The sequence below is a fragment of the Pleurodeles waltl genome, chromosome 3_1 (genome assembly GCF_031143425.1).
Source record: "Pleurodeles waltl isolate 20211129_DDA chromosome 3_1, aPleWal1.hap1.20221129, whole genome shotgun sequence".
In the NCBI taxonomy this organism is placed as follows: Eukaryota; Metazoa; Chordata; class Amphibia; order Caudata; family Salamandridae; genus Pleurodeles; species Pleurodeles waltl.
The window spans coordinates 1966241283-1966257967 of record NC_090440.1 but is presented as its reverse complement, the minus strand read 5'-3'; the positions used below and the strand labels follow the sequence as shown (position 1 = coordinate 1966257967).

The 16685-nt window shown below is 44.0% G+C and overlaps 1 protein-coding gene across 1 annotated transcript in view; it reads right to left on the bottom strand.

The window, feature by feature from the left end:
- The window catches only part of TAX1BP3 (Tax1 binding protein 3), a 168335-nt gene that overhangs the window by 37785 nt on the left and 113865 nt on the right, over positions 1 to 16685 (bottom strand). Inside the window, exon 3 of the mRNA XM_069226342.1 lies at positions 13401 to 13478. Within this exon, the coding sequence (XP_069082443.1) occupies positions 13401 to 13478 (78 nt within the window). The remainder of the gene's footprint in view (positions 1 to 13400; positions 13479 to 16685) is intronic.

Genomic DNA, 16685 nt, shown 5'->3' with positions numbered 1-16685 from the left:
AAATATGAATCCTGATTCTGTAAGGGGATATTAGTCTCAATATGTATATTAAAGTCCCCACATATAATAAGCGGTAAGGCCCAAAGCACAAGTTCAGTATTCAACATATTAATACCAGCCGGATGATCAAAATTGGAGCCATAAATAGAGCACACAGTAAAATTCGATTGTCCCATAGCACATTCTATTATAACCCATCGGCCCATGTTATCAACCCTCTTCTTGACCACCTTAAGAAGATCTCGCCGTGCAAGTACTGCAACCCCTCTAGTGTTAGTTTCTTGAGTGGTGTACGCCACTAGTTGGAAACCAGGAAAGTCCAACAGATGCTTTTTAGTCGGGGTAACATGCATCTCTTGCAAACAAATTATATCCGCCCTTAATGTTTTGAGCTCATGAATGGCAAGGCGTCTTTTCTTGAAATCGTTTAGCCCACATATATTTAAGGTGGCCACCCGCAGAACATTACGGTCCCCCATTGAAGGCTCTAACAAATACACCCAAACTTACATCTTGTTTCATCATACACCTAATAAACTCCTGTGCCTTCAAATACATATTTCTGTGCATCTCCCATGCAAAACCTACCCAACCCCAAACCACCCCACCTGTCCCCACCCCCCCACAAAGAAAAACCCTACCTTAACCCCCAACCCACCCCCCACCCTACCAAATGAGGCTTCCAGACTGTAGTCTGTAAGATGGACAAGCCCCCCCCCCTTTTTGAGGGCTCCTGCGGCGACTCCTAAATTAAACAAGTTCACTAGCAAAAGCTGTTTCTCCTAGAGACAAAACCCCCATAAGCCTGCCATTTTAAGAAGAGAATCCCTCCTCCTTCTCTTCTCGAGCTGCCAACCCCTATCACCCCCCTTTTCATTTTTCTTTTTTAACCCTCCTTCCTCCTTTTCTCCAATCGGTTTTGTGCCATTTTTCACCCTGTGCGTCTGCCCCAGGGCCGCTGAACTCCCTGGAGCTGGCTGTCTGCCCTCAAACGCACTCACAGCTGCCGGCATTTCCAAAGCTGCTGTTCCTGGATATGCCCCCCCCCCGAGCGGGGGGCTGAGAGTCCAAAGGTCGCCGATCCTGCGACCCTGGTTTTGGCCGGCTGCCGCGTGCGGCCTTCGGGGCCATCCGCCGCTGTTTGCCTCGTGGGGCTAGAAAGATGACAAAGGTCAAAACCACAAAACCCCTGCCGTTATGGACAAAATCACCGAGGTCGACCAGGGAGCTCCTGCTGCTTCCGCACGTAATGCCGCTTGACGGGTAATTACTGCAAGTGTAGGCGAGCGTGCCCCAGTCAGAAACCGCCCGCATAATCCTCTCCGCGAGCGGGGGAAAACACAAAACGCCAAACAGGAGTCGGGGGAGAAGAAAACCTCCGACCGCTAGAGACTCGCGGACGCCATCTTGCCTCACACATCATAGGGATTCTAGAGGTACCCAGAGTATGTGGGTTCCCCTGAAGGAGACCAAGAAATTAGCCAAAATACAGCGAAAATTTAGTTTTTTTCTTTTTTGTTTTTTAAAGGGAACAAAAAGGGCTGCAGAAGAAGGCTTGTGTTTTTTTCTCTGAAAATGTCATCAATAAAGGGTTTGCTAAAATCACCATACTCCCAGCTTTCAGGGACAGGCAGACTTGAATCAGAAACCCAATTTTTCAACACAATTTTGGCATTTTACTGGGACATACCCCATTTTTACGATTTTTGTGCTTTCAGCCTCCTTCCAGTTAGTGACAGAAATGGGTGTGAAACCAATGCTGGATCCCGGAAAGCTAAACATTTCTGAAAAGTAGACAACATTCTGAATTCAGCAAGGGGTAATTTGTGTAGATCTTACAAGGTTTTCCTACAGAAAATAACAGCTGAAATGAAAAGATATTGAAATTGAGGTGAAAAAAAACAGCAATTTTTCACCACTTTTTCCTGCGATGTCAGATTTTTGAAAGCAATATACCGGTACGTCTGCTGGACTCTTCTGGTTGCGGGGATATATAGGGATTGTAGGTTCATCAAGAACCCTAGGTACCCAGAGCAAATAAATGAGCTGCACCTTGCAATGCTTTTTCATTCTATACGGTGTTTACAGCAATTCATTTGCTGAAATATAAAGAGGGAAAAATAGGTATCAAGAAAACCTTTGTATTTCCAAAATGGGCACAAGATAAGGTGTTGAGAAGCAGTAGTTATTTGCACATCTCTGAATTCTGGGGTGCCCATACTAGCATGTGAATTACAGGGCATTTCTCAAATAGACGTCTTTTTACACACTGTCTTACATTTGGAAGGAAAAAATTTAGAGAAAGACAAGGGGCAATAACAATTGTTTTGCTATTCTGTGTTTCCCCAAGTCTCCTGATAAAAACAACCATCCCCATCAAATTCTACAGTATAGTCTACATTAAACCAGAATTTTCACATGAAATTCGATTTCTAAATTAACTTGTCATTTATTACATAGGAGTGGACAAAAGTCACCCCAAATAAATATTTTTACCCCCAAGCAGTACCTTATGAATATAAAAGTAGAACACAAATGATTGCGAACAGGGGGCAAATTTCAAATGTGTGGGTAGGCCTAATGCTCACACCAGGAAACGCAACATGGACACATCACATTTTTACACTGAAATCTGAAGTGTTTCTTGCAGTGCCTAGCTGTAGATTTTAGCCTCTAGCTCAGCTGGCACCTAGGGAAACCTACAAAACCTGCAATTTTTTTAAAACTAGACACCTAGGGGAACCCAAGTTGGGGTGACTTGTGGGGCTCTCACCAGGTTCTGTTACCCAGAAACCTTTGCAAACCTCAGAATTTGGTAAAAAAAAACACTTTTTCCTCACATTTCGGTGACAAAGTTCTGGAATCTGAGAGGAAGCACAAATTTCCTTCCACCAAGTGTTCCCCCAAGTCTCCCGATAAAAATGCTACCTCACTTGTGTGGGTAGGCCTAGTGCATGTGACTGGAAATGCCCCAAAACACTATCTGGACGCATCAAAATGATCAAATACAAAACTACCTGTTTTTGCGGGGGTGGGGGGAAAACACCTGCGTTTTTGGTCCTGGGCTCTGCAGTCATCTAGGGAAACCTACCTACCAAACCCAGACATTTCTGAAAACTAGACACCCGAGGGAGTCCAGGGAGGTGTGACTTACATGGAACCCCAATGTTTTCTTACCTAGAATCCTCAGCAAACCTCAAATTTAGCTTAAAAAAAAAAAAAAAAAAAATCACATTTTTCCCACATGTCTGTGTGCGATCACCGCACCGGGACACATTTCCTACCCCCCCCCAACGTTCCCCTCAGGCTCCCGGTAAAAATGATACCTCACTTGTGTAGGTGGGCCAAGTGCCTGTGACAGGGAAGAGCCAAAAACATGTTGAAATTGAGGGGGAACCAAAGCGGGTCCAAAAGGGCAGTTTGAAAAAAAAAAAATCATGTTGACTTCTGGGGGCAGAATGGGAGTACTCAGAAGAGTCCACATTGCTTAAACCAACAGTGACCCTCCTAAAGTCATCACATGGCCCACTGACTCACAGGACCATCAGTGTGTCATTGATTTAAAAATCAAAAGAAAAGCGACAGCTTCTCTGAAGGTCTAGGAGATCTCCAATTTAAATGATCAACAGACAGAGTAGGGGTCAGAAAAGATCCCTGAAGTAATCTACAATTGGCTGGTATTGAAGAGCTGAATAATCAAAAGCATACATATAAATAAAAGCACACCCAGCGTGCACTGCCCCAGACAGTCTGACTGAAGTGAAAATCAAATATGATTTTGGAAAGTAGGGAAGATAGAATCCAGATTCATAAAATGTGCTAGATCAACAACAGATTGTTATTATTGAGGTACAATATATAGTGCTTATTTGCAACAAAAAAAAAGGAGACTGCATCTCACTAACCTCCCTAGCTACTGAAACAGTCAACATAAGAGAAGCCTTGAAAGACAATTGCCCAGTGTTCTTGTTTCCACCAAATCATTTCTAGACTTGTTAATAAGGACGCCATGGTCAATAATGGATCTGAAAATGCTTACCAAGGATTCCACTAAAAGACCATCTGATCTTAGCTTGATCAACATTTTCTGTTTTCACTTGTCAATTTGTAATCTTTTTGCAATTCAATAATGTAATTGCCTGAGATTTTAGATTTAGGAACGTCTGATGAGCATTACATATCACATCTATGCCATGAAAATACTGTCATGAAACACCAAGAGAAAATCTGTTAGCAGACCAATCTGCAAAATTTCTGGCAGTCAGGATTATTTGTATGGAAACCAAACAATCTTTCACGTCCAGTTTTCATAAGACCCTCATTTAACCCAGAAGGCCCTGTCATATATGACTTAATCCTGAATCACTGGCTACTCTCAGGATAGCTGAGAAAGCGAATACACACCTTCCTTCTAGCAGTCACCTGCAAATACGTTCTGTATCTGGAGGAACCAAGGGTGAAGTAAACTATTTGCTGACCGCACACGCAACATAAACAGAAGTAGGAGTTTGCTAAGAGAACCAGCCAATGAGGTTTGTTTTTACATGTCTGCTAATGCCTTTGATGTCATGTACCAGGTACAAATGTTTGTGCAAAAGTCTGCTTGTCTACACTGAAGATACCTGGGAATGAACAAAGGTGAAAAGTGGGTTTCTCTGTGTAGTATTTTTTTGTTGATAAGATTAAGCTTTGATTATTTTGGAAAAGGGTGTATGCTACACTTCCAATCATGATGGTGGTGAGAGAGTAAGGGGTCACATTTGGTACTGGTAGAGACTGTTTAGTTAGGATGGTATGAAAGAGCGGACTGGAAAGTTAAGAATCAAATTTTCTTCTTTCTCACAGTATTTAATACAGGCATCTCACTTCACAAGAACCTGTATCCACTAAAAGTATGATTTTATTTAAACGTCAGTTGCTTCTAAGAGATCAGCAAAATTGGGTTACCTTTCACCTTCATCTAGTCTAACCAATGTAAAGTTCTAAGTAAAGGTAAAAAATAAAAATAAAAAAAAAATCTGTTTTTAATATGTCCGCTATATTAGCTCTTAGAACTAAACGTTTCTACATTTGAACAAGATATTTTGTTTTTTATGTTTGTTCAAACAAGAATAGTCATCCTTTCTGTACAAATAGTAAACCCTAAAAAAGAAGTTGATTTTGACTGTAGCAGGGGCACTCCATTGCCCACAACTCATTGCTCGTCCTGTGCTGCCCACTGGGAGAAGGTGGGGCAGCTGGAGAACACTCTTATAGCATGAAAAGAGACACTGCTGTGCAGGATGTGCTGGCTGAAGCACTCCATTGCCCACAATACCTTGCTGACACCGAGCTGCCCGCCGGGAGGAGAAGGCAGGGAAGATAGAAAATCTACTTATAGCGTGAACAAACAAGTTACTTACCTTTGATAACGCCTTATCTGGTAGAGACTCAATCTAGCTGCAGATTCCTTACTTTAGAATGATCCTCAGGCATCAGACTGGATTCAGAATTTGTTTTGTGAGCAATATCCCTGCACACCAGTAGATGGCTTCATTTGGCTCCACGTGGTGATGGCAGAGTCATCAGTGCTGGAAGTGATATATGCAGTGCCTATATAGGCACTACTCCAGCACGCTGTCAGTTTTTTTTGTGACTTTCCACGATAGGAGCTCAGAGCCACGAAGAACACTGACCAAGGGTGAAGAAAACTAAGGCCCTGAAATTGAACAGCCCTGTCCCTAGAAATCCATTTGCAGACTAGGAAGGATGGGTAGGTCGGTAAGGAATCTGTGGATAGACAGAGTCTCAGTCAGATGAAGGTAAGTAACATGTTCATCTTATAGAGACTTCTAGCCGCAGATTCCTTAGCATAGAATAGATACTTAAGCAATACCTTTTATGAGGTGGGTCTGCGGACCAATTTCATATAAGGAATTCCTGCAGGACTGATTGTGCAAAGTGCCCGTCTGGTGGACTTGACTGTCCAGGCAGCGGTGTTTTGTGAACGTGTGCAGAGAAGCTCATGTTGCTGCCTGGCAGATGTCCAGCAGAACTCAACGTGCTAACGCAGTGGTTGCAGCTTTAGGTCTGGTAGAGTGAGCATGCAAACCCTCAGAGGGGTGGCTTCTTGGACAATACGTAGCAGATTCTAACACAGCACAATCCATCGGGAGATGGTCCGCTTTTGCATGGCCCATCTTTTCTTCATTCCGACATACCCCATGAACAGTTGATCATTCACCAGAATGACACTCTTTTTGGGTTAAGATGGCGAAGTTGCTCCTCTTCCTTAGAGGAATGTGGCAGTGCGTAAACTACTGACAGAGTGATGAACTGGCCTACATGAAATGGAGTGACCATTTTCAGTAGAAAGGAAGCTCACGTACGAAGCACCAAGGAAGGTCATCTTGGTGGAAAGGAACCTTAGAAGACAAGACTGAAGTCCTACTGAGGCAAAATGAAAGAATAAGGGGGAAACAAATGTTGTAAACCTTTCAGAAAACTATTTACAATAGGATATCTGAAGTGGGGTGGCTAGTCAGGTAACCGCCGGAAAGCTGAAATAGCAGAAAGATAGCCCTTAAAGAGTGCTCAGAGCAAACCCCTGCTGGGCAAGAGAAAGAATGGTGAGAGGAACCTGGGAAAGAGGGGCAGTAAGGGGATCGATCGATCTGTCTGTACACCATGCCACAAATTTTCCCCAACAGCAGGCTTATACCATCTCAGTGAAGGGATGCCTGGCTGCCAAGATAATGTTGCAGTCTTTAGGAAGAAGGTCAAAAGCTGTAAACTGCTGATCAATCTCCATGCAAGAAGGAGAAAAGTTGACAGGTACGGGTGCTGCGACAGAAGATCCTCCCGAAGGGGCAGCCTGATGTGAGGACCAATGGCCATGCTCAACAGCTTCAGATACCAGTCTGTGCCCAGTACAGTGCCACAAGAATGATTTGGGCCCAGTCATTCCTGAGCTTTTTGAGAACACTGGAACCCCCAGTGTGCAGAAGTGCTGACACTGTGCATCCTCGTCAGTGGTGAACAGATCTAACAAGGCTCTCCCCACTACTGAAAGAGACCTTGTACCACCTCCAGATAGAGACGCCATCTGCGATCCGCTAGGCATCTTCAGCTGTGTTCAAGCTGCCCTAGCGTTCAGAGAGCCCACCAGGTGTTGATCCACTAGGGAAAAGCCCTGACATTCCAGCCATGTCCAGACACATAGGGCCTCTTGACAAAGAGTTCACGACCCCACCCTGCCCGGTTTGTTGCCGCGCCACATGGCGCTAGTGTTGTATGTGAACACCTGCACTACCATTCCCTTGATGGACGGTATATAAGCTTTCTATTCTGGCTAGACTGCACAGAGTTCCAACAGTCTGATGTGGAGTCCAGATTCTGCCAGAAACCAGAGTCCTCTGATCTCCACCGCTCCCAGATGGCCACCCCATCCCAGGAGTGACATCCGTCACCACTGTCAGTGGTGAATACTCAAGGGGCACTGGTGAGGCCAAAAGAGAGCACAGTGAATTGAAAGTGTTAGTGACCTACCGTGAAACACCAGTAACTCCTCTGGGCAGGCAGGACGGGAATGTGAATGTGTGCATCATGCAAGTCCAATGCTACCATCCAGTTTCCTGGGTCCAGGGTAGACAGGACATTAATGAGTGTGAGCGTTTTGAACTTCTTCTTGAAGAAGACACTGAGAGGATGCAGGAGTAATATAGGACAAAGGGCTCCATTCTTTTTGGGCACCAACAAATAGAGAGAAAAAAGAACTATGGTCCACTTATGGTGTAGGCACCCTCTCTATGGCTCCCTTGGCCAAGAGCCATCACTTCCTGGTGCAGAAGGGATAGATGGTCCTCGGGTCATTCTGTCGTAAGTGGGATGGAAGGGGAGGTAGACATGAAAGGGAGCGAGTAGCCCCTTCAGACAATTTGCAAAACCCAATGGTCCGATGTTAATGACTGCCAGTGATGGCCGATCCTGCCCCCCAATGGGTGCCCATGATGGTAAGAGGGACGACTTTTAGAGTTTGGAGGGAGGGAGCAGCTGCCACGGGGGCGGGGTGGAGGGGTGGGGGAGTGGATCTGTGGTACCGCCTACTTGGGCACACACAGGCTGGGAAGCTTGAGCGCCACGATGGCTAGGATGGTATAGACGCAGCTGGAGGCCACTTTTGTGGCCCCTAAAGGTGGATTGGAAGAGACGAGGGGCTGGGAAAGGCCCAAGGACCTGGCTACAGCCCTCCTGTCCTTAAAGCACTCCAGTGCTGATTCTGCCTTGTCTCCGAAGAGAAGGGTGCCATCAAAGGGCATGTCCGTAAGCAATACTTGGAGATCCCCAGAAAAGCCAGTTGTCTCCAACCAGGTGTGGCGCCGTAAGGCCACTGGCACGCAAACCGCTCTGCCCAGTGAGTCCGTACTGTCCAGTCCATATTTACTGTGAAGTTAGCTGTGTCTCCCTTCGGCAACGGCCTGGGAGAATACGGCCCGGGCCTCCTGCTGGACCCCTGGCAGCACCTGCGCAACCATTTCCCATAGAGCCTGAGAACAGCAGTAAAAAAAGCAAGCAGTGTTCAGTGACTGCTGTGCCAGGCTGGTGGAAGAAAACAACTTTCCTCAGTTTTGCAGCCTCTTGGATTCCTGATACGGTTGTGCGGTAGGGAATGTGCCAAGATTTACATGAGAAGTGGAGGCTTGGACCACCAACCCTCGTGGGTAGGGTGCTTTGTGAGGAAGCTGGGGGCCCCTGTGGGCAGGCATTGGCAGCAGGCAATTGTCCTGTTCACAGGAGCCCCTGTGCTAGGTTTGGACCAGGCCCTGAGCAGGACATCAGTAAGAGCCTTGTGAAACAGGAAAAGCGGTTCTGAGGGGGACACTCCTTTTTTAAGCAATTCTGTCAAGGCATTTGTCTTGACTGTAAGGCATGGCTCCAGTTGGTGTTAGACGATGCTTCTCCATCTGTGTCAGAGTTGTGGATTAGCAGGGGGGAAGGCATCGGCGGTGGGCTCGAGGAGCATTGGCATTGCGATCAGCTTCGGGGAAGGCTGAGGTGGCACGACCGGCACCTGTCTGGATCCTTCTGTGGATAAAAGGGGCTTAACTGATGCTGGGGCCGGAGCAGCCGGTGTGGATCCAGTAGGGCCCGCTCCTGAACCCACAGGATCCAAAGGCACGTAAGAAAGAACGGGTTACCCAAATATGAGGAGCATGGCCTCAATTTATTTTTAATTGGGTGGAGGTCATCCAGGATCCTGGAAACTCGGGAAGGCACGGAGACGGCCCAGGCACTGGCTCAACCGCAGAACCAGACCTCGAATGCAGATGCACCCTCATCTCGTCAGCCGATAGATGAGGTGACGAAGACCTCTTCGACAACTTCTTATGGTGGGACTTATCGAGTGGCCTGGCAACTTCAAGTGTGATGAGGATCTCCGTCTCTGTGACTGCTCCCAGGACCTTCCTCTCGACCGAGATCTTGATTGGTGTGGTGTCACATATTGATCTGCCAGGAGCTTGAGGGAGCACTTCCTCAAGCCCTCTGGGTACATGTTTTGCGGCAATCAAGTGGGCCTTAGGGTTGTGGACATGCGCTAGCGGCACCAAAGGCATACAAGATGCGGGTCCATCACCAATATCGAGTGGTGACAGGTGCCATAGGGCTGGAAGCTAGCCTTCCGAGAGAACATCACTGCCACACCAGGAGGAAAGCCTCAAAAAGATTTCAACAAAATGTTGAAAAAAGTTAGTCAAAAAGGTACTAAGGAGTAGCTCTTTTCAGGATCTGCGCTGACTTGCACAGAAAGAAAAGAACTGACGTCAGAGCACTGGTTTGGCACCTATATAGGCACCACACACATCACTACCAGCACAGATTATGCGGACGCCACAGAGCCGAATGACACCACCTACTGGCATGCAGGGATCCTGCTCACAAAAAAAAAAAAAAATCTAAAGCAAGTCTGATGCTTGGGGATAATTCTAAGGTAAGGAATCTTTAGCTAGATGTCTCTATCAGATAGAGACACCACTGCACGGGACACACTTGGGCAAAAATACATTTACAAACTGTCCCTCTACGAGACATTGATGTCTTAATTGAAGATGTTGAGAAAATGCTAGACAAAGAGAATCCTACGCCTTCAAAGCATGCACCCCCAAACAAAAAAAAACTAACATTGTAAAACTCTCTGAAAATTAAAAAGGAACAAACACAAATTCTATGCTAGTGCCACACACTGAAAGTAGTCCAGGTTCTGCCTTGACTACAGATTTAGATCCAGAATGTTATCCCTGCATACTTTAAAGAGTGTCCTAAAGCTATTCAGCCCCTGGGCCATACCGGTTTTGTAGAAGTAAATGTCTCTGGGTCAGTGGTCTCCAAACTTTTTAATGCTGAGCCCCCCAGTTGAAAAATAAAAATCATTGCTCCCCCCCCACCAGAGTTTTTCACAAATATTTTATAAAGATGTCCATGTTTAAATATGTCTACATGTATTTAAACATTGCAGTTAAGTACTGTTACCTTCATTTAAATGCAATAATGTGTTTCTGCTTAAAACAAAACACCGTTCTCTGTGTAATGCTTCTTTTGGCCAGAGCCTGGACCTCCCCTTCAGATCACTTGAGGGCCCCTCCCCCCCTACTGTGGCCTGCACCCAGTCTGAAGACCCCTGCTCTAGATATTTCGCTTACCTCACTGACCTTATTGATTTTAGCCCGCTTCACCTCTGAAGCCTCTAGTCTAATTCGTTTTTTCAAATATGCCTCACAGGTAACATAAGATAAGGGTTTACCAGGGTTATGTAGATCAGCACAGCGTAGTTGAAAATCTTTCAACTTACCCTGAGCATTTGTAAATGACACTCCATCCTTGGCTTTCATCACACTGACATTGCTTTTACTTTTTTTTTTAATTCAGAGGCTGCCATTATCCTGATCGCCTTATTTTAGAAAAAGGAATTAAGAATTTTGGGCCATCACCATTTTGTGAACACTAGTGAGGAGTATTTTATTAAGCTCACACTTCAGGTTCTTAACAGCATCCAGCAAACCAGGTCCGGTAGTATGCCTAGGTTTGGACACCAGCTGCTTAACACTCACCTTTTGTGAGTATAGCCTAAAATCATTTTTTTGTTTTCTTGCCATTTTCTTAATAATGATTCCTCTTAGGTAAGCTTTCAGTGCATCCTATAAAATAAGTGGGGAGGGGTATGAGATTTCCTTCTCTGACTAAAACAGAGATATTGACATTTTAATGAACGGTGCACTGGTTGGAGAATAAAATCACCAAGGACCATAACACTGTGGTTTGGTGTCTGCAGATACTAAAGGATATGGATATACGTATAAGGTCTGAGACAGTAACAGGCTCAATCCTATGACTGGTGTTTTATTTATATTGACACAATCAATAAGACTGCAGGCTATTCTGGAGAAACTATGATGGACGTTTGAAAGAAAAGAAAAGCGTAGTCTTTACTTCTAGAGTTAAACAATCTCAAGAAATGGATCTTTCAGGTTGTGTGGGGAGCTTTGTTCATGCATTAACATATGTGACTTGGAAGTCTAAAAGCGAAACTGGAGTGTCCATCTAAGGGGCGGACTGGGAGACTGAAATCTCCACCTAGTGCTGTATATAAGCCACTTGGAATCTCTTAATCTTTTTAGGTATATTCCAAAATTGTCGTTTGTCAGTAGTCGGGCATACATTTTTAGGGTATCAGTCGATATCCTTCTTTTGTAGCCACATAAGAAGCCAGGCGCCTGTAGATCTGCACAGACCACCACAAGTTTCGAACATTTAAAAATCAATGTGATTTTTAGTTCAAACACTTTATTTTAGGAAACAATATACACATGTAAGACAAGCAAGAGTACAAAAAATAATTGTTACAGAGTGAAAATATATGCACACCACAGGGTAAGGTACATGACATACATTCCTGTATAAAATCAGCAATACATTGGGCACTGGCGGACGCTAGGTTGGGATTAGCATCAAGCAAGTAACAGTGATAGGGATCACACCTGGAATTCTTCACATGTAAGATCAGTTTCTGTCAGGTGGTGACGGTTATTACCATTAAAAGTTAGAAAAATAGTCAACCCCTTTTCATTATATGAAAGCAGAGTTTAGTTTTTCCCTTACTAGACTCCCTAGAATTGCCCTGGCTAAAGTTTGCCAAGTTATTTTCTATCTACTTGCCTTATCTTTGATAGGTACTCCATTAGGTTAGTTGTAACCCGATAGCCTAACCAATGAGAAGGATCGGAGCAGCAGTTTACATATTGTGCTGCACACGCTGGATGTGGAGGATCTCTGCAGTAAGTGAAAGGGAGATCTGTGGAACAACACGTGTAGATCGGCTATTAAGGCCAGGGCTTTTTGCTGGCTCCTGTATTGTGGGGGAAAAAACAATCCACTGAAAAATATCATTGATTAAAATATAAACTCTATGCATGACATCAGCCACCAGATCAGTACTGGAGGGCCAAGTCTTCAATACTAACAATTTGTTGTTACATAGTAATAGTGCTTCAAATCACACTTATTCCATTTGTAAGGACAGCAGATACTGGATTTTACTTTTACCCAGGTCAATGATGCCCAATTTGACCAGCTTGGAAGGATGGTAAACTGTGTCTACGTTATGAACATTCAAACTTGTTGGCCTGTAGATCACAGCGGAGGTCAGTGTAGTGTTAACTCACTGAGCTGCCTTGTTGGATTGCTCACAAAACCAACCTAACCACTTAGTTCACGAACAGTAGGGGAGTAAAATCCCTATTCAGCCAATGCAACAACTGGTTGTAAAATGATTAAAATAATGTATTCTCTGGGGCAGTGGTTTGAGCATCCTTCTAAACACTGGACATTGTTCCACAAGACCTACGCTCGAGGTGGCTTGGGGGAATGGCCTAAACGCCTCAAGGAAGAACAATTTTCATAAAAGTAGTTCTGGAAAACATTTTTAAAAAATGGAGCTTGTCTGTGCAAGTATGGTGAGGAAGGAATACATAACCCAGTCACGATTCTACTTTCTGTTCATGTTATGTCGCACAAAAAATCCAATAACAACTCAGAGTACTTTGCCTATTGTAAAACTCCTGTACATATGTTGACGCATCTTTCTTAAAAAAATTAAGAATATAGAATCACATATTTGTCAGTTGAACAACTTTGCATAAACTGTTCTGGTAGGTATCTTGATGAGCTACTCTAGCATTGCTCCACTTTTTCCAGGTTTTGATTATTCCTCACTTCATAGACAGGAGTAACAATTTACCATACTTTGAGATCAAAGACAGATCTTAATCTAAAAATGAATTGGTATATTTTTGTAAGATTGCGAAATTTTATATCATTCCCACCCACTCCACTGAAAAACGCCTTCTAGAAGAAAAATGCTGATCTACCTGCATTATTTTGTCTCCCATCTGGAGTCCGGCTACCTCTGCTGGCCCACCTTCTGACACCCGGGTCACATAGATGCCCTGTGAAAAGAAACCTTTATTTTAAATATATTTAATAAGGAAAGATGGAAATAAGCACAACGATTCAAACGCGTTCACCAACCAAAACGCAGTATCAGACAAGGGTTTAAAATATAGTTTGTTGATACAATTAGTCTGTTAAACTTGTACAGTAGAAGGATCTAAAATATAGTTCATTTATACAATTAGTCTGTTAAACATGAACAGTAGAATAAATAAAATAAAATTAGGCTTATGCAATACTTTGAAAATAAGTATAATTGAAAAGGCTGACATCTTCTTTTTACGTCAGTTAATTTACAGCAAGGATCAACTGCCACGTTATTTCTTTCTTTTGATATGGTCTACCAGAGGATAAAGAAGAAAACAATGGATTACATCCTGTACGGAATTTGAAAATCTCTTGTCTTAAAGGGGTAATTGGGCAAGCTGTACATACAATTTAGGTCGTCATTGTATCAGATTGACTGATTTTGTTTTTAAAGTTCTCATGTAATTTCTGTTCCAACCCTGAAATGCGCCCGTTTCTGTGGAGGAGGAGCACACGATGTTGCTCCATTTATAGAGTGTCTGTTTAAACTGGTTTACCCTTTTTACCAAACGTTGTGCTCAGAGTGCGACAACATGTGAGCATAACACAAACAGAAAGTTTGCGACTAGATTGGTGCAACAGTGAGCGCACATAAGTGTACACCATGACGAACAATTTACTTACTTTCAGTAATGCCTTAAATATTATGAAATTTATAGAGCCCATAGATACCCAAAGTCCTCCCAGCGCTACAGACAAATCTTCCACAACAATACCATAAGGGCAGAGATAAATACAGAAATGTTTTCAGTAGCCCACAGAAAGATAATTTGTGGTCAGTTTGACATAAGGACCAAGGTAGCGAATTCCACAGTTTAGTGCCAAGGTAGGACATGGATCTTCTGCCCCATTTGGCCTTTTTTATTGACGGAGTTACAACCAAGGCTGCCAAAGATGACCTAAGATGTCTGATAGGCTTATTAAAGGTGCCAAGGTTCGCAGATAAGGAGGACCTTTAGCATACAGAGCTCTATGGATACAACATAGTGCTTTGAACTTTATCCGTTGCTCCAATGGGAGCCAGTGCACAGCTGAGAGGGCAGACTTAACTGATTCATGCCTGGGTATATTAAATAGAAGGCAGGCAGCAGGGTTCTGCACCACTTACAATTTCTTTTTCACATAATTTGGAGCCCCAGGAAATAAGGCATTCCCATAATCCAGACACGAGATGATTAATGCCTGTATGATGTCTCTTTGCAATGAATGGGAGTATTTTAAACACCTTTCTGAGAAGTCTAAATATGCCAAAACATATGGCAGATATTCTCTTCGCCTGGTGGTCTATGGACAACCATGGGTCAAGCCATACACCAAGACTCTTAATGAATCCCTTGGGGGATAGAAGGTCTCCTAGTGATTGTAGAACAGAAGGGGTAAGATTTAATTGGGCGTGATGACCTAAGAACATAACCTCTGTTTTATCTCCATCAACTTGAGTTTGCAGTCAGACATCCAGTAGGATACTGCTCGTAGACAGGGGCCAGGCGAAGATTCAAATGAATTCTGTCCAGTGGAAAGAGATACCACCAACTGGGTATCATCTGCTTATGATACTAAGGAGAGACCATAAGGTTCCACTACCTTAGCCAGTGGCAACATACAGATATTAAACAACGTGGGGCTAAGAAAGGAGCCCTCTGGTACGCCCCAGCCGCTCGAGGCAACTTGAGTAAAAAGATTGATCAAGTGCCTGAGAAGATCTTGCATCCAAAAACTCGGTAAACCAACTTAAAGCTGTCCATGTGACTCCAATTTTCCTCATTCTCTGGAGTAGAATACCGTGATCTACAGTGTCAAAAGCAGCACTGAGGTCAAGAAGCACGATTGCAGAGGTCAGTCCTTGATCTAAGCGCATTCTGACCTCCTCAATTACTCCAATTAGTGCTGATTCCGTGCTATGTAAGGGTCTGAAGCCCATCTGGGAGGGATGAAGAATGTTATTGTCTTCCAGAAAGTTGGAGAGATGAGTGTTTACATGTTTTTCAAGTATTTTTCAAGTATTTTGGCAAAAGCTGGCAACATGGGAATTGGTCTATAATTATTGAGTATGGATGGGTCTAAGTTAAGCTTCTTAAGCAGGGGTTTCACAATAGCGTGTATCCACTGTAGGGGAATAGAACTATTACCCAATGACCGATTCAACAAATCGGTCAAAATGGGGGCTATTATTGCAGATTCTTGTGCTAAAAATCGATGGAGGTGTAGGATCAAGAGGAGATCCTGATTTAAGTGTGCCCAATGATGTTAGAACTTTTTCAAGGGAGAGAGGTGGGATTCGTGCTAGCCTTACTGAGCACTTGAAACATTGCTCACCCATGTCTTGGGGGCTGTTGGAGCATATCGGAAAGGCTGAATAAATGTCTGAAATGTTTTTCTGAAAGAAGGAGCCTAAATCATTGCTATGTTTATGAGAGGCTTCTACGTCATCAACTTGAGGATGTGGGACAGCAATTTCTCTTAATAGCTTAAAAATTTCTTTAGGGGAGTTGGTGTGCTCTTCTATTTTGGCCATATAATAGGCCCTTTGTGCTGCTTGGTAAATGGTAGAGACTCTTATCAAGCTGACGATTCCTTACCTTAGAATATTCCCCAGTTGTCGGACTAGATCTGGAAAATCTTGGGCAATGCTTCTGCACGCTGGTAGGTGGCATCGATCCATTCCGCCTCAGCCGAGCTGGAAGTGATGTGTGCAGTGCCTGTATCTGGAGCTATCACAGTGCACTGATATCACATTTTTATGTGACATTTCTGTGCCAGAAGCACAGTCACAACAGAATTCTGATAGACCAGTGTGCAGACATTAAGGACCTACAAGGGTCCCTACAGTTGGATAAATCCATTCACAGAAGTGGGCGGGATCAGGAAAGGACTTTGAGGCTAGATAGTGACTTCCAGATAGTCTCTGCCGAAGGTAAGTAACTTGTTCATCTGATAAGGACTTCTGGCCACAGAGTCCTAACCTTAGAATAGATAGCCAAACAATACTTCCCCAGACGAGACTCGTCAAACAGATTCAAACCAGGAAGTCTTAGAAGACCAAACAAGCAAACTGCCTGACTGTCCAGGCAGTAGTGCTTTGTAAACATATGCAGACATGCCCACACTGCAGCCTG